The sequence below is a fragment of the Procambarus clarkii genome, chromosome 36 (assembly GCF_040958095.1).
Source record: "Procambarus clarkii isolate CNS0578487 chromosome 36, FALCON_Pclarkii_2.0, whole genome shotgun sequence".
In the NCBI taxonomy this organism is placed as follows: domain Eukaryota; kingdom Metazoa; phylum Arthropoda; class Malacostraca; order Decapoda; family Cambaridae; genus Procambarus; species Procambarus clarkii.
Genome location: NC_091185.1, coordinates 13,308,520 through 13,327,887, shown reverse-complemented (window position 1 = coordinate 13,327,887; position 19,368 = coordinate 13,308,520). Strand labels below are relative to the sequence as shown.

General features: G+C 43.5%; 1 protein-coding gene across 1 annotated transcript in view; it reads left to right on the top strand.

Moving 5' to 3' along the window:
* The window catches only part of LOC138371653 (probable glutamate receptor), a 334,999-nt gene extending 316,191 nt beyond the window's left edge, over window positions 1-18,808 (top strand). Inside the window, exons 7-11 of the mRNA XM_069336652.1 lie at window positions 5,293-5,422; window positions 5,563-5,629; window positions 6,619-6,735; window positions 6,981-7,088; window positions 18,681-18,808. Of these exons, the coding sequence (XP_069192753.1) occupies window positions 5,293-5,422; window positions 5,563-5,629; window positions 6,619-6,735; window positions 6,981-7,088; window positions 18,681-18,808 (550 nt within the window). The remainder of the gene's footprint in view (window positions 1-5,292; window positions 5,423-5,562; window positions 5,630-6,618; window positions 6,736-6,980; window positions 7,089-18,680) is intronic.
* The last annotated feature ends 560 nt before the right edge of the window (window positions 18,809-19,368 follow it).

Genomic DNA, 19,368 nt, shown 5'->3' with positions numbered 1-19,368 from the left:
CTGTTGTGTAACCTTGTTACTGCCTCCTGACATGTTCAAGGACAAGGGTAACATGTGTTCAAATATAGAGTAAAAAGGTTGTCTCAAGACATGTTCAACGACAAGGGTAACAGCTTCATCTCACGTTCAGCCAGGTTACTTCCTCCTGACAGTTTCATGGACCAGGGCCACATGTTCATTTCTCTCGTTTCCAGGTTACTACCTCCTGAAATATTCAAGGACAAGAGTGACATGTTCATCTCTCATGCAGCCAGGTTACTGTCGCCTGACATGATTAAGGACAAGGGTAGTATGTGTTCAACTTTTGTGCAAATTTCTTACTGTCTCCTGATATGTTCAAAGAGAAGAGTAACTTGTTCATCTCTTATGTAACAATGTTACTGCCTCCTGACATGTTCAATGATAAGAGAAACATGTTCATTTCTCGTGTAACCACGTTACTGACTCCAGACATGTTCAGTGACATGGGTAACATGTGTTCACCTTTCGTGTAACCATGTTGCTGTCACCTGACATGTTCAAGGACATGGTTAACATGAAAAAAATTCACCATGTCCGTGACGAAGGTTCGAACCTACGTCCAAGAGGAACCCAGACGCGCCTTAATCTTACGTTTAGCCTGGGGCGTCTGGGATCCTCTCGGACGTAGGTTCGAACCCTCATCACGGCCCTTGTGGATTTGTTCATTTGATTCGTCACGCTATTGTCATTTCTGTGTGTAATGGGTAACATGTTCATCTCTCATACAACTTGCTTACTGTCTCATGACATGTTCAAGTACAAGGGTAACACGTTCATCTCTCATGTAACCTCCTGGTTAATGCCTCCTGACATGTTCTAGGAGAAGGGTAACATGTTCATCTCTCGTGTAACCTCTGGTTAATGCCTCCTGACATGTTCTAGGAGAAGGTTAACATGTTCATCTCTCGTGTAGCCAGGACACACTTCACCACTATAATGTCACCCCTAATTCTTCGACTTTCTAAAGAATGTAATATAAGCTTTGCCAATCTTTCTTCATATGACAGGCTTATTATTTGGGGGATTAACTCTGTCATCCTATGCTGGACGCGTTCTGGTGAATTTATTTCCAATCTATAGAACGGCGACAAAAACTGAACTGCATAATCTAAATGGTTCCAAACCAGAGCAAGATATAGCTGAAGAACAACACCAGGTGTTTTATTAGTCAAACTTCGATTAATAAATGCCAGTTTTCTATTAGCAATATTACAAACACGTATGCATTGATTTTTGGGTTTTAAATTCTTACTAATCATAACTCACAGATCCCTTTCGCAATCTCAACACCATTTAGTGTGGGAAAGTCTGGCTCAGAATATTAATATTAATAATAATGATTAAATTCGATAGCTGAGAAGGACCACCCTTTTTATGAAAAAAGGAAAAAATTGAAATGAGTAAATATATTGAAATAAATCCAAGAATCAGTGCTCATGGATCTTAAGAATTAATACTATAATATGAGAACAATAAGAGGACTGTATATTATAATTAAATTAATGAGCAGACGCACACACTCTTTGGTGGGTTGAAATAGTACTAAGAAATTACTATGTTACTAGCACAATGAAATGGATGCAAATTCACATCAATTAAGCCATTAGGATATACAAAATATTTGTACATGTTATATTGCAACACATAAATGGTTAGTAAATAAAAGTGATCTTATATTGACGATCAAGAATTAACTAAATGTTAGTAAACACTACTCATAATTATGACAGCACCTTAGCTATATTACAGAGATAGGAGCACGCGTCAGAGGAGGCGCATCAACAGGCTTGTTGAAACATGCGGTCCTGCAACACGTGTGGAGGGGAAGCTTATCTCTCTTCTTGTCGCTATGGCACAAGCTGAAAACACAATTAATATGTAAACGCTGCCTATACCATGGTTAATATTCACTTATTTCTGATTGAATGGCAGGGCTCAGTCCAAAAAATGACTTACTTTTGTTATAAGGAGGCCCTGTGTCTTTCCGACGAGCAACCCACGCATTTGTTACTTTGAGATCTCAGTTAAACAAATAGTTATGGGACTTAATATTACGCTCGCCGATACGACCGCTTGACCGATGATGGAGGCACTCTGGTGCCCTGGCACTTGCTGCTGCAAGAACTTCCTCAATACGGGCCGGTAAATTACGCGAACGCCGAACACCACTTATGGTCAGGAAATATGGCCGCCTTCTCTCCTCCTCTCTCGTCAGTCTCGCCCACGCATGCGCGGCAAAAGAAGCACAGAGTTGAAACAGAGAACTCTTCTCCTAATAATTATTCAACTACGCGAGATAATAAGACTGGGGTTGGTTATAAGGGATATGAAATGGAGTTCATATAGTCGAGAAGCGGATGGAGAAATTCGTTCCTCCATGCTGATCTGTGATAACAGAAGGTACTGTTATATTGTAATCTTCAGCTAATAACGCAATATTATTTGACGGATACTCAGCTCTGTCCCGTTGTTGTAGAGGTTGCTGGAACATTACACTGTGTGATAGTATAGTCTATCATTTGTGTTGCGTGTTGCCACCTCAAGGAGTACAGGTCTCGTGTCCCTTTGAGTTCGATCAGTCTGAGCAAGACTCCCCGCTTCCCCACAGGCCTCGTGTCTATCCGTTCCAATAATATTTTTCCCCAATATTCTGAGTTTATTTAACAATAACAAAGTAGCCTGTAGTTTTATGGTATGCTTCAATAAGTTAAAACATAGATAAGAGTTTTCTATTAATTTAAATGCTTAAACTGGTGGTTTAAGAAGACGTCATGTGCATATAATGTTTGTTGTTATGATGACGTCACAGACCCATTCTCCTTAAAGTTTGGGCAATGCTTAACTATAGCAAATTAACATGTTATGTGTTGGATTTCCGACAACTCTATCATCATTACCTAGCCTCAAAACCTTACATTTATCAGCATTACACTGCATCTGCCATTTCAAATTGACCATTTTTGACCATTGAAATTTTGACCATTTCAAAACTCCTATTTAGATCGTCTTGAAGTGATAGTGAGTCATTTTCCGTGATTATTTCCTTCTCGATTTTTGTATCATCGGCAAATTTACAAATATTGCTGCTCAAACTTGAATCTAAATCATATATATATTTTATAAATAACAGAGGTCCCTGGACAGAGCCTTGAGGTACTCCACTTACAACATTTTCCCACTCTAACTTAACCCACACTTATAATAACTCTGTTTCCTTTTGTATAGCCATGCCCTAATCCAACTTAATACAGCAACCCTAATACCATGAGTCTATCTTTTTAGTCAGTCTTTCATGTGGCACTGTATCAAAAGCTTTACTAAAGTCAAGGTACACAACATCACAAACTATACCACTATCAACTGCCTCAACTATGCTGGAATAAAATGATAGCAAATTTGTTAAACATGAGTGGCCATTTGTAAAACCATATTGTTAATCATTTATTAATTTATGTTTTTCAAGGTGAAGACGAATTGTATTTGCAATTACCGATTCAAGTAAGTTTCATTACTTGAATCACCTCGTGGCCTCGACAAGCATGTGGCCTAGATGCCACAGGCTTGTCTCTAAAGGTAATGGCCGACGAAGCACCACCTTCTTCCACTATCAGTCATAGGCAATGAAGCGCCACCTCTTTCATGTTAGTAATGACCGATGAAACACCATCACGTTACACGCTCTGGATACACTGTTACCCAACATGACCACCAAGAGGTGATGGAGACATTACACAAACCTGTCCAAATCTGAAGCCCCACTCAACCTTACCAAAAGAGCCAGCAATGACCACCATCGGCTGGGGTGGGTCTGACTCAGGGAAGGATTCGAGCATATCCACTATACCCATATCATCCTGATCCCTCTGTGAAATAACCATGCAGTGCTTTCTATTAGGCTTTCTAGGCCTCTTGGTCGAATTTAAAAAATTGGAGTCAATAAAACAAATTAGCTTGGGGACTGAATCCAGGGACCCAAATGGGCTCTGGTGGTGTTGCCTATCTTATTGGGATCCGAATTAGGTGTCCAAACAGTCTCCTTGATATGTTCAAGGAGAAGAGTAATGTGTTAATCTCTCGAGTAATCAGGTTACTGTCTTCTGACATGTTCAAGGAGAAGGATAACATGTTTATCTCTCGTGAAACTTGGTAACTGTCTCCTGGTATGTTGAAGAAGAGTAAGAAGAGTGTTTCCTGGCATGTTCAAGCTCATGGGTAACATATTCATCTCTCGTGTAACCAGGTAATTGTCTCCTAAAATGTTCAAAGACAAGAATAACATGTTCATTTCTCGTGTAACCAAGGGTACCCAACATGACAGACAAGAGGTGATAGAGATATCACACAAACCCGTCCCAATATGAAGTACCTGTCTCCTGACACGTTCAAGGACAAGGGTAACGTGGGTTCATCTCGAGAGTAACCTAGTTTCTGCCTTCTGACATGTTCAATGAGAAGGGTAACATTTGTTCATCTCTCGGGAAACCTGTATACTGTCTCCTGACATATTTATGGATATGGGTGTCATGCGTTCATATCTAGTGCAGACAGGTAACTTTCTCCTAATATGTTCAAGGACAGGGTTAACATGTGTTCATCTTTCGAGTAACTTGATTTCTGCCTCCTGACATGTTCAATGACAAGTGAAACTTATTCATCTTTCGTGTAACCAAGTTACTGTCTTTTGAGATGTTGATGAACAAGGGTATCATGTGTCACTATCTAGTGTCGCCACGTAACTGTCCCTTGATATGTTCAAGGACAAAAGTAACATGTGTTCATCGCTCGAGTATCTAGGTTACTGGTTCCTAACATGTTCATCTATCGTGTAACCTTGTTACTTCCTCCAGACATATTCAAGTACAAGGGAAACATGAGTTCTTCCCCTAGTGTAACCTAGTGACAGTCTCCTTACATGATAATTGACAAGTGTAACATGTGTTCATCTCTCGTGTAACCAAGTTACTGTCTCTTGACATGTTAAAGGACAAAGGTAACATGTTTATCTCTCGTGTATCCTGGTTACTGCCTCAGGACATGTTCAAGGACAAGCTCAAATGGATAAACTCTCGTGTTACCTGGTTAATTCCTCCAAACATGTGCAAGAACAAGTGTAACATGTGCATCTCTCGTGTAACCTGGTTACTGCCTCCTGACATGTTTAATGATATGGATAACATGTGTTCATCTCTCGTGTAACCTTGTTACTGTCTCCTGACATGTTCCAGGACAAGGGTAACATATTCATCTCTCGTGTAATCTGGTTACTTGTAGGATCATGTCGTTGACTGAGGCCGGACTCTTCGAGCAGTGGTTCAAGGACAACGTTCCAAACGCTACGTCATGTGTTAACCCTCCCAGCAGGATCACCATCAGCACCTCCCTCTCCATCGCCAACCTCTGGGTCAAGTATTCACACATACATACTCCTTCAGTCTTTATACATTTGTATTTTTTAAAATGTATTGTGACCATGAAAACTTATATGACTAGATTATTGGAAGATCGACAGCCTAAACAATCCAACCTTTTATTATATTACAGGGAATGTTTGTGGTCCTTATGGCTGGTCATGTTCTGGCTGTGTTCGTCCTGGTCCTGGAGGTCACCAGTCAACACTGGTCCTAGAGGTCACCAGTCAATACTGGTCCTGGAGGTCACCAGTCAACACTGGTCCTGGAGGTCACCAATCAACACTGGTCCTGGGGGTCACCAGTCAACACTGGTCCTGGAGGTCACCAGTCAACACTGGCCCTAGAGGTCACCAGTCAACACTGATCCTGGAGGTCATCAGTCAACTCTGGTCCTGGAGGTCACCAGTCAACTCTGGTCCTGGAGGTCACCAGTCAACTCTGGTCCTGGAGGTCACCAGTCAACTCTGGTCCTGGAGGTCACCAGTCAACTCTGGTCCTGGAGGTCACCAGTCAACTCTGGTCCTGGAGGTCACCAGTCAACTATATTTTAAGAAGTCATCAGTCAATACTGTTTTTAAAGGCCATCAGTTAATGCTGTGACTTAAAGACACCAATTAATGTATTGTCTCGGCCAATACTAGTCAATGCTTAAATCCTTAATGTCAATGTTTTATCCTCAAAGTTAACACGTCGTCATATTATATTTCTTTTACGGAGAAGTAAACATTTCTTAGCTTTTCCTGTGTTAAAGTTATTGAATTGCTTTCTTTGTTGCTATATAAATTATATTGATTTTATAGATTTTTTTTACTAATTTTAAACTAAAATTTCGGCAACTCTTTTAAAATATAAATCTCATTAAGGAAAATGGTTTTAATGCCTCACTTAAAATCTAAAACGACAAAAAACTGCACGAAAACTCCAGTTTTAGTCATTACAAATTACGAGTTAACAGATATACTTCATCTATAAAATTAAAACAAAAGCCACATCATAAGGTCTTGAATTATCTTCAGTTGTTACCATTTTAACTCATAAAACATTTTATCTAAAATATGTTTTTAAACATTTGTCACGTTTCTGACCTGTCTCTTCCTTCACCTTCATAAACAATCTTGAGACAGAGCTGAGGTTAGTCAGAGAAAACAAAGATATTAAAAGAATAATAAATACATTCCCTAAATAGATCACACGAGATTGCTCATTGAGGGATCCTCTATAGGTGAGCTCATTGAGGGATCCTCTATAGGTGAGCTCAGTAAGGGGTCCTCTCCAGGTGAGCTCAGTGAGGAGTCCTCTACAGGTGAGCTCAGTGAGGGGTCCTCTATAGGTGAGCTCAGTGAGGGGTCCTCTACAGGTGAGCTCACTGAGGGATCCTCTACAGGTGAGCTCAGTGAGGGGTCCTCTATAGGTGAGCTCAGTGAGGGATTCTCTACAGGTGAGCTAAGTGAGGGGTCCTCTACAGGTGAGCTCAGTGAGGGGTCCTCTACAGGTGAGCTCAGTGAGGGGTAATCTATAGGTGAGCTAAGTGAGGGGGGTCCTTTACAGGTGAGCTCAGTGAGGGATCCTCTACAGGTGAGTTCAGTGAGGAATCCTCTACAGGTGAGCTCAGTGAGGGATCCCCTACAGGTGAGTTCATTGAGGGATCCTCTCCAGGTGAGCTAAGTGAGGGGGTCCTCTCCAAGTGAGCTAAGTGAGGGGGTCCTCTCCAAGTGAGCTCACATATGTGGACATAAGATCACATGCCAAATGTCAATAAATTATTGCCGGAAGTAGGTATGGAGGCAGCCACTCTACAGGCAGCACTAGCGACCACTAACCAGCTTAGGTATGCAGGCAGCCACCATACAGGCAGTACTAGCGGCCACCAACCAGCTTAGATATGCAGGCAGCCACCATACTGGCAGCACTAGGGGGCCACACACCAGCTTAAGTATGCAGGCAGGCCCCATACAGGCAGCCAGCATACAGGCAGCACTAGTGGCCACCAACCAACTTAGGTTTGCAGACAACCACCTAACAGGTAGCACTAGGGGCCACCAAACTGCTTAGGAATGCAGGCAGCCACCATACAGGCAGAACCAGGGACAACCAACCTGCTTAGGTATGCAGGCACCCACCATACAGGCAGCACTGGGGGCCACCAAACAGCTTAGGTATGCAGGCAGCCACCATACAGGCAGTACCAGGGACAACCTTCCAGCTTAGGTATGCAGGCATCCACCATACATGCAGCACCAGGAACCACCCACGAGCTTAGGTATGCAGGCAGCCACCATAAAGGCACCTCTTCTTCACTGTCCTGCCATCCATACACACTGTCCTCTCTGACAGTCCTGGACTCAAGCTGCCTTGCAGCCTATTCTACTATTAAAGTAATAAAGTCTTGCTGCCACATACACAAGTAAATATTGTGGCCTAACTAGCCTACTCATACAAGGGGTAATGGGAGGGAAAATGATCTACCTTACATTCCTGGCTCACGACGCCTGTCCCTCGATGGTGTGAGGTTCCCACGCTTCCTTGGGTCGATCCTCGACGATCCAGGACGTTCCACAGGTCCTCAGGTGTCGTGGAGCCTTCGCGTCGTCGCCGTTCCAATCCCTGAGATTCAGCTGCCCCAATCCTGGTTCATCGATGGGCGCTGAGCTAATCACATTTTTCCCCACACTCGCCTCTCCCCACAAGGCGTTGCTCCTTGTCCTAGGCACGGTGTCGTCCTTCCAAGATTCTCAGTGGATGTGACCCCAGTCACAGCTAGGCCTGCCCGCCGCACCTTCCAGACCTCAACGTCCAGCCAGCGGCACCGCCCAGCGTCGTCGCCGACTATTTTCCAAGTTTGGCACTTCTCTGCTCAATGAACTTGGTTCCTCTTTTGCTTCCCAGAAGCGCAGGGTCTCCAATAACTATGATGGGCTGCGATGGCTAGTTCAATCCACTGAATAAGGCTTGCAGAGCCTCCAACCTTTGAGAGCAGACCGAGGCGCGTCCTGTCGCTTCCAAAGTCAGATCAACTCTGACGTTGGCACCGCCCGGGGCACTCGTTGACGTCATGGCGGGCCCTGATTTGTCGCCCGCGACCTACGCCGGCCAATTCGCGATCGGCTAATGTCCCTTCCAAAAGGTCATATCTGCCGTAGGGGATACTGTTTCATTTTATAACAGGGCGCCAATTTTCCTTTATTTACAACTTATAATATAACTTCCTTCCCTTAACTGGCAGCCGGTCTGGTCGCCACATATATCATTAGACTCCCTGAACCTCAGAGAATCAGTAGGGAGAGCTGATATGACTCTTTAAGCCGGCAAACGAAAGAAATAGGAGAGGGCACCGTAACATACCCCTCCCCTTAAAATAAGAGTCATATCGGAAGAGCAGCACTCAAGAGGGCAATCTATACTCTTGCTCCCTCCGTTCCTGAAGTGTCACTCCTCCAGTTGGTGACGTGGCTCATACCACCTTGCCAGTCACTTGCCTCATTGTATCTCCACCTCGCATAGGACCGGGTGTGATGGGTGTTCCCTGAACACCTACAAGAAATCCTCTCTCCGTGGCTACGAGTGTACTCCCACGGCTCGTTACCACTGTAAGATTCAGTGCATGCAGCGCCTCCACCGCGTCGTGCACTCCGAGATAGTCTTGCATTTCCACTGCGTCCTACAGGTACTCCATGTTTCCTCTCATGATCTCCTCTTCGCCAATCTTCTCTCTTCTCGGTTCCTCTTCTCCCATAGGTGCGTTGTCTCCTCACAGTGGCACTTGTAACCTGTACTCCATCCAGCAGCTTCCTCTCTTCCACACTAGGCTTTTGCGATGGCCCAATGCCCCTCTGGTTAGGCTGGCGCCTACCCTGGGTGTACCTATTCCCTTTCCTATACCATTCGCTCCTTTGTTCCCGACGAACATCTTCACCCCTCCATGAGATTCTCTTCCCTGCAGACGTCTTCTTCGGTTCGTGGTTGGGCTCATCCACCTCCCTGTGGCTCACCTCACTACGGTGGTTCATCTTGCACCTACCACTATTCATCTGGCCGGCATTGGGTGCACTGCGTCGTGGCTCCTCCACTCTGCCCCTCACTGCCGTTCGCTCATCCACTGAGCTTACTTTATTCACGTTTCTGTATGGAGGGAGTGCGGTCTGCAGCCTCTTCACCGCCCCAGGCGTTTGTACAGCTGCTCCTCGCCACTCCTCCACACGCATCATCAGGCTTAGTCGGAGGTCCCCGTCGGGGTTTTCCACAACCTCCGACGACCTCTCTGCACTCTCGCCCTCGTTGTCGTCGTCTCTGGCGACGTTTCCCCTGGCGAAGTCGGCTTCCTCTCTATCATCTGGAACGACCGATACCTCACCCGGCACGGTTGTACCGCTGCTTGCAACATAGGCACTCCTGGCCCAATCGGGTTGTATCCTGCCTCCTCCGAGGTCATTACCCAGCACCATTTGTACGTGCTCTAGGGGTAATTTAGGGGCTACAGCTACTATAGCTTTCTCGACTCCGCAATCGGCAATCAGCTGTACTTCGTGAAGTGGCAACCTATATTCCTCCCCCACACTGCGTATCCTCACCACTCCCACAGGTGAATCATTAAATTCCTTGGGGAGGAATCATTAAATTCCTCCTGGTTACCATACTTATGTCAGCACCCGTATCTCGAAGAACGGCCACCTCCACTGGGTCTGACTTTCCAAACTTCACGTTGGCCTCGAAAACGAAGGGATGTTCACCCAACTTCATTTCCCAACCATTCACGTTGGGTCCACTATAATATGGGGTGTGAACAAACACTCTCTCCTCTTCCAACATTAATCCTACATTCCTTTGGTGCTCCTCACACTCGCGGGCATAATGTCCTCTCACGCCACAGTTGTAGCATTGGCTGCCTCCCCTGGGCGGCCACTCGCTAGTCACTCTGGCGGTACCACTTGCAGACGTCCCCTGGGTCCTCCTTGGACTCCCTGTCGTCGTATCCGGGACTGCAGCACTTGCTCCCGAGTTAGGTCCACTGCTCACAGCTTGGGGCTTCCTCCCCGCGTCTCTTGAGCTCTTGAACCACGTTACTTCATCGGGCACACTACTCTTGGGAGAGTCCCCACCCGTCCTCGCTCCTCCTGAACTCCTAAGGTTCCCTCCCGACCTGGGGTAAGGCGAGTGTCTGGGTGGCCCCTCCCTCCTGAGATGTAGTGCCTCCTCCAGCATGTCGGCTCGGTCCGCTGCAGCCTTCAGGTCCTTAATACCTGCTTCTCTCACCCTTACTCGCAACTCAGGATGGAGCACCGACATGAACTTCTCCGCCACTATCAGTCGTTTGATAGTGGATCCACCGACTCCGCTTCCTCCGCCTTCAACCATCGTAGGAATTTCCGTTCCATATCCCTGGCAGTCTCGGCGTAAGTCTTTCCCGACGCTCTTGTACACTCTCTGAACCGCTTCCGGTACATCTCCGGAGTCAGCCGGAATGAGTGGAGAACCGCATTCTTAATCGCGTCATAACTAGTACACTCCTCTAGGTCCAGCATGTTATAGGCTTCCCGGGCCTCACCAGTCAACCTGCCCTGGACCAGAGCAGCCCAATCATCTTCCGGCCACTCCTTCAGAGTTGCTATCCGTTCAAAGTGTTCGAAGAACGCCTCAGCTTCTTGTGGTTCGAACGTAGGTAAGTCACGTTCCCTTACCTTGAGGTCATCCCGCCGTGCAGGTAGTGAGGACAGACCACGTTCAACGCGACGCAATTCGACTTCTTTCTTTGCCCTCATCTCCTCCAGTCGCAGTTGTCTCTCTCCTTCTTCCCGCTGCAGCCGAGCTTCTCGCTCCTCTCGCTGCAGCTCAGCCGCACGTTCCTCTCGCTGCAGCTCAGCCGCACGTTCCTCTCGCTGCAGCTCAGCCGCACGTTCCTCTCGCTGCAGCTCAGCCGCACGTTCCTCTCGCTGCATTTGCGCTTCTCTCTCCTCTCGTCGCAGCTGGGCTTCCAGTTGCATCTTCATCATTTCCAGTTGCAGGCTCCTCTTACTACAGCTGGACCTTCCACTGCTCCCATGTTCACTGTGAATTCTCTCCACACTGGTAGGCGCTTGGGGAGGCCCTAGTCGGGACGGTTCACCTTGCGACGGCTCTCCTCGGGACAGCTCCTCTTGAGATGGCTCCTCTCCCGTCGCTTCCTCTCGAGCTGTGAGCTGTGCCATGATCTCTATCCTTCGCTCCGCTACCTTAGTCGTCCTCAACCTGATCCCAAAGTGGTTTGCCACTTGTTGGAGCTGGGCCTTGGTACACTCTTCCAAAATTCTCTCGTCCCTTGTGTCAATAAATTTCTTTACTTTGTCTTCCTCCATCTCTATATCATCAAGCATACACGACAGCACAGACAAGTTAGTAGGCACTAATTTCACCGTTTCAGTCCCTTAGCTGGTTGAGTAACAGTACCACCGAATTCACTGGCCACACTGTATTAGTACCCTGGCAACACTTGTCTTGAAATTTGGTCCACACTGTAGCTTGATCCACGCTTCCTGGCGAGGTTCCCAGTTCTTGGCTACTGGGGTTCGAATCCTGGCAAGGTCGCCAGTTCTCTTGTCACGTGGGGGTGGGCGGTCCGGGGCTCTGCTAACACTCGGCTGCTAGGGGCTCAAAGGCCCAAATACTCAGCCCCTCCGACTCCCTGGATTCACCGAAGTCTCCTTGGTCACACAAGAGAGGACCAACAATGCCCACCTCCGCAGGTCTTTGCTTCCACCACAAAAGGGGGTGCCACTGATTCACCCTGGAAGCCCTTCAGTTAAACACGGGGAAACTGCTGTTAACAGTTCCGGCCTAGACCCGTGGGGGAGTGAAGGAAGACTCAGGCTTACCTTATAACCATAACCTCCCTGAGCCTTGCCTGCCAGACAAAAAAAAGGTTGCAGGAACTCCTTTCCCGCCTGTCTTCTCTATCTTCCTCTTAGCAAGGTCGCCAGCTGGGTTATTATATCTGCACCCCAGCAATGCAGTTCAGTGGGTGTATTATATATTGTTTGTAGCCAGAAATGTATGCTCATAGAGAAATATCATAAATGGAGGCACACTCAAACACAGTAATAAAATGTGTGGATTTACTGATGCAAATTACATGAACACACACACACAATCACAAGTAATACATGAATATGGAATATGGATAATGAGTCTGGAGATCGTCAGCCTCTTCTTCCACGACCTCCAACACTCCTTCAACTGGACAGGAAGACAGGAGTCTCACACTCTCACAGGAGGGCCTCTTCACCACGTTGGCACCTCTTCTTCACTGTCCTGTCATCCATACACACTGTCCTCTCTGACAGTCCTGGACTCAAGCTGCTTTGCAGCCTACTCTACTATTAAAGTAATAAAGTCTTGCTGCCACATACACAAGTAAATATTGTGGCCTAACTAGCCTACTCATACAAGAAGTAATGGGAGGGAAAAATGATCTACCTTACACTCCTGGCTCACACGCCTGTCCCTCGATGGTGTGAGGTTCCCACGCTTCCTTGGGTCGATCCTCGACGATCCAGGACGTTCCACAGGTCCTCAGGTGTCGTGAAGCCTTCGCGTCGTCGCCGTTCCAATCCCTGAGATTCAGCTGCCCCAATCCTGGTTCATCGATGGGCGCTGAGCTAATCACTATTTTTCCCCACACTCGCCTCTCCCACAGGACGTCGCTCCTTGTCCTAGGCACGGTGTCGTCCTTCCAAGATTCTCAGTGGATGTGCCCCCAGTCACAGCTAGGCCTGCCCGCCCACCCTTCAGACCTCAACGTCCAGCCAGCGGCGCCGCCCAGCGTCGTCGCCGACTATTTTCCAAGTTTGGCACTTCTCTGCTCACTGAACTTGGTTCCTCTTTGGCTTCCCAGAAGCGCAGGGTCTCCAATAACTGTGATGGGCTGCGAAGGCCAGCTCAATCCACTGAACAAGGCTTGCAGAGCCTCCAATCCTTGAGAGCAGACCGAGGCGCGTCCTGTCGCTTCCACGGTCAGTACAACTCTGACGTTGGCGCCGCCCGGGGCACTCGGTGACGTCATGGCGGGCCCTGATTTGTCGCCCGCGACCTACGTCGGCCAATCCGCGATCGGCTTGTCTCCCTTCCAAAAGGTCATATCTGCCGTAGGGGATACTGTTTCATTTTATAACAGGGCGCCAATTTTCCTTTATTTACAACTTATAATATAACCTCCTTCCATTAAATGGCAGCCGGTCCGGTCGCCACATATGTCATTAGACTCCCTGAACCTCAGAGAATCAGTAGGGAGAGCTGATATGACTCTTTAAGCCGGCAAACGAAAGAAATAGGAGAGGGCCCCGTAACAATATATATATATATATATATGTATAAAAATATATATATATATATATATATATATATATATATATATATATATATATATATATATATATATATATATATATATATATGTCGTACCTAATAGCCAGAACGCACTTCTCAGCCTACTATGCAAGGCCCGATTTGCCTAATAAGCCAAGTTTTCATGAATTAATTGTTTTTCGACTACCTAGCCTACCTAACCTAACTTTTTCGGCTACCTAACCTAACCTAGCCTATAAAGATAGGTTAGGTTAGGTTAGGTAGGGTTGGTTAGGTTCGGTCATATATCTACGTTAATTTTAAATCCATTAAAAAAAATTGACCTCATACATAATGAAATGGGTCGCTTTATCATTTCGTAAGAAAAAAATTAGAGAAAACATATTAATTCAGGAAAACTTGGCTTATTAGGCAAATCGGGCCTTGCATAGTAGGCTGAAAAGTGCGTTCTGGCTACTAGGTACGTATTTTTATATATATATATATATATATATATATATATATATATATATATATATATATATATATATATATATATATATATATATATATATATATATATATATATATATATATATGTCGTACCTAGTAGCCAGAACGCACTTCTCAGCCTACTATGCAAGGCCCGATTTGCCTAATAAGCCAAATTTTCCTGAATTAATATATTTTCTAAATTTTTCTTCTAATGAAATGATAAAGCTACCCATTTCATTATGTATGAGGTCAATTTTTTTTATTGGAGTTAAAATTAACGTAGATATATGACCGAACCTAACCAACCCTACCTAACCTAACCTATCTTTATAGGTTAGGTAGCCGAAAAAGTTAGGTTAGGTTAGGTAGTCGAAAAACAATTAATTCATGAAAACTTGGCTTTTTAGGCAAATCGGGCCTTGCATAGTAGGCTGAGAAGTGCGTTCTGGCTACTAGGTACGACATATATATATATATATATATATATATATATATATATATATATATATATATATATATATATATATATATATATATATATATATATATATATATATTTATATATATATATATATGCAATTGACGATCACAAAACACTGATCATTTTATGCGGAAAATCCACAGAGAAATATGAAATGAGGTGAACGTTTCGGCTTTGTTAAAGCCTTTGTCAACACCAGACTGACTGAGGAGAAAGGAGAAGGGGGAAGATATATAGGCCGACACCTGACCAACCCATCCCAAGGGATGGTCAGGTGTAATTAACCAAAAACAGGTATAGCTTAGCTTAGAATGGTCAAAGAGGATTAAGCGGTCAGAGAATAAGGATGAAAGATTAAAGAAAAGCCTCATGAACACACAATATATGAATATACAAATATAATGAGACATTGTAAGCCTCTCTATCAGAGTTGTTTCTTAAACTGTTGTGCAATATTAACAAAGCCGAAACGTTCACCTCATTTCATATTTCTCTGTGGATTTTCCGCATATATATATATATATATATATATATATATATATATATATATATATATATATATATATATATATATATATATATATATATATATATATATATATATATATATATATATATATATATATATTTTATATATATATTTTATATATATATTTTATATATATATTTTATATATATATTTTATATATATATTTTATATATATATTTTATATATATATTTTATATATATATTTTATATATATATTTTATATATATATTTTATATATATATTTTATATATATATTTTATATATATATTTTAAATATATATTTAAAATATATATTTTAAATATATATTTTAAATATATATTTTAAATATATATTTTAAATATATATTTTTATATATATAAATATATATATATAAATATATATATAAATATATATATATATATAAATATATATATAAATATATATATAAATATATATATAAATATATATATAAATATATATATAAATATATATATAAATATATATATTTATATATTTATATATATATATATATATATATATATATATATATTATATATATATATATGTGTGTGTATCACGAAAATAAACACGTGATTAAGAATGTGACAATGTCACACCACGGATGAAAATGAAACAGGAATTTTCTTAAGTACTTTCGTATATTAAATACATCTTCAGAAGGAATGATTTTACAGATCGAGTGATGGGTATAAATAGGCAGGAGAGAGTGGTGAAGTGAGGTGAGGTACAATACTTGGACAACGCAGACGGCCCATTGGCCCATCAGATGCACCCAATTGGCCTATCCGATGTAGCCCAATGGCCCATCTGATACAGCAGACATACAAGCACAATACATAGGTAATTATAACATAAAGAGGTAAATATATACAATGAATTAGTGAGACAAATGTTTTCCAATGATCCTACTTAAATCGCCCTTTAGCTGATCTATTAGAAATGGATCTAAGTTATATAGACCACTGCTAATATTCAAATTACTTTCTTTGGTGATCTGTATCAAAGCAGATTCAATTATGTTTCTGTTGCTTTTTAGCAACAGAAACTTATGTTTTAGGTGCTTTTGCAATATGTTATTGAAGAAGCACTCTCCCAATCAATTTGGTGAGCTTTTCCTGACAAATGAACAAACAAAGCATTAGACAATTGGCCATGTCTTACAGAGTATTTATGTTGCGATATTCTACAACTTCCCCCCCCCCCCCCCCCACAACTCCAGTGGAATCAACAGAAACTGAGAATGGACAGAAGAGAGTCAGCTTTAAGGTCATGTACTAGAACATAGATGGGCTTACAAACAAAGCTAGTGAACTTAGGGTAAGAACACATGAAGTAAACTCAGATGTAATTGGACTCACAGAAACAAAACTCTCAGGAATCATATCGAATGCGGTGTTTCTCCAGGACTACACTGTAATAAGGAAAAAGAGGAAAGGAAGGTGGAGGAGGCAGAGTGACTCTACTGATGAGAAAGGAATGGAGTTTCGAGGAGATGGTTATTCCATGCTGCGAAGGGTTCAGAGACTTCATAACAGGCACCATGACAATGGGAAGACCAAGAGTAGTAGTACCAATGATATATAACCAACCACCAAATTACAGAAGACTTAGGCAAGAGTATGACAGAAACAACCTGGCAGTTAACATTATTATTGAGAGAGCAGCCATTGCTGCTTGTAGAAATCAATTACATTTGCTCCTCATGGGGGACTTTAATCATGGAAGGATGGACTGGGAAAATAGGGAACCACATGGAGGTGAGGAAACATGGAGAGCAAAACTGCTGGAGGTGACGACTAGAAAGCTTTTAAGTCAGCATGTCAAGGGTCCCACGAGAATGAGAGGCAATGATGAACCAGCAAGACTCGACCTAGTATTCACTCTGAAGGATTCAGACATAAGGGAAATCGGTCTTGAAGCCTCCGTGGGTATGAGTGATCACAGTGTACTGGTGTTTGAATATCTGGTCGAAGAAGGAATAAGGTACTCAAGGAAGGGACCAGAAAGCAAGAGGCCGGCATTCCAGAAGGGAAACTATGAGGAGATCAGAAAATCCCTAACTGAAATAGCTTGGGAAACAGAGCTCAGAGGAAAGACGGTTCAAGACATGATGAAATACATCACACAGAAGTGTATGGAGGCAGCAGACAAGTTCGTCCCAGTCCAAAATGAAAAAAAATGAAATGGAGATGAGAAACCCATGGTTTCATCAGAGTTGCAAGCTAGCAAAGCAGCTGAGTAAAAGGACGTGGCGAAACTATGGAAACAACAGAACACTAGTTAGCAGAGAATGATACCAGAGTGCCAGGAATAAATACGTCAGGGTGAGAAGAGAGGTAGAGAGGCAATATGAAAATGACCTAGCGAGCAAGGCAAAGACTCAACCCAAACTGCTGCATAGCCACATCAGGAGGAAAACAACAGTGAAGGAACAGGTAATGAAACTGAGGATAGGGGCAGAAAGATTCTCTACAAACGGCAAGGAAGTGTGCGAGGAACTCAATAAGAAATTCCAGGTCTTCACCTCAGAGCAAGAAGTCCCAGAGATAAGGGAGGGACCATCAAACCAGACACCACTAGAGGACTTTGTGATTACCAGTGGGGAGGTGAGGAAGCATCTGCTAGATTTCGACGTGACAAAGGCTATAGGCCCGGATGGAATATCACCATGGATTCTAAAGGAAAGAGCAGAAGCTTTGTGCCAACCACTCTCCATGATCTCTAACCCTGTCCATGGAGGACAGAAGAAAATGTATATATGCTAGTTAGCATTGTAACTGTGTGGCCACGTCTGTGGTAGAAAATAATAAAAAAATGTAAACAAATGAAAAAAAATACAAAAAAAAAAAAAAAAAAAAAAAAAAAAAAAAATCTCCATGGTGTACAACAAGTCACTGGTAATAGGTGAGCTGCCAAAAATTTGGAAGACGGCCAATGTATTCCCAATATACATGAAGGGTGATAGGCAGGAGGCACTGAACTACAGGCCAGTGTCCCTAACTTGCATTCCATGCAAGATTACGGAAAAGAGTGTGCGAAAAAAGCTAGTGAAACATCTAGAGCGGAAGAACTTTGTAACAGATCAGCATGGGTTCAGAGATGGGAAATCATGCCTAAAAGGATTAATGGAGTTTTATGAGCAGGCAACAAAAATCAGGTAAGAGAGAGAGGGCTGGGCAGACTGCATATTTCTGGACTGCCAGAAAGCTTTTGACACAGTACTACATAAAAGACTAATGCACAAACCGGAGATGCAGGCAGGAATGAAAGTGAAGGTACTCCAATGGATAAGAGAGTACCTAAGCAACAGGACACAGCGACTCACCGTGAGGAGTGAGGTCTCGGAGTGGCGGGGAGTCACCAGTGGAGTCCCACAGGGATCAGTCCTTGGACATATACTGTTTCTAATATACGTAAATGATCTCCCAGATGGAATTGACTCGTTCTTCTCGATGTTTGCTGACGATGCAAAAATTATGAAGTGGATCGGGACAGAGGAGGATAGTATGAGGCTACAAGATGACCTAGACAAACTGAAGGAATGGTCCGACAAATAGCAACTAAAGTTCAACCCAAGTAAATGTAAGATAATGAAACTAGGAGGCCAGTCACTGGATACCGAATGGGAGATGAAGTCCTTCACGAAACGGACAAAGAGTTGAAGTCGTTGAAGATATCAACTCCCAGTTGAGATCTGGGAGTTGATATCACGCCAAACCTGTTTCCCGAAGCCCACATCAAAACAATAACATCAGCGGCCTATGTGAGACTGGCTAACATCAGAACTGCTTTCAGAAACCTGTGTAAGGAATCCTTCAGAACCTTGTATACCACATATGTAAGGCCAATCCTGGAGTATGCAGCCCTAGCATGGAGCCCGTATCTTGTCAAGCACAAGACGAAGCTGGAAAAAGTTCAGAGGTATGCCACTAGGCTAGTCCCAGAACTAAGAGGCATGAGTTATGAGGACAGACTAAATGAACTGCACCTCACGTCGCTGGAAGACAGAAGAGCTAAGGGAAGACATGATCACCACATACAAAATACTCAGAGGAATGGAAAGGGTGGACAAGGATGGATTATTTAACACGGGTGGCACACGCACAAGGGAACACAG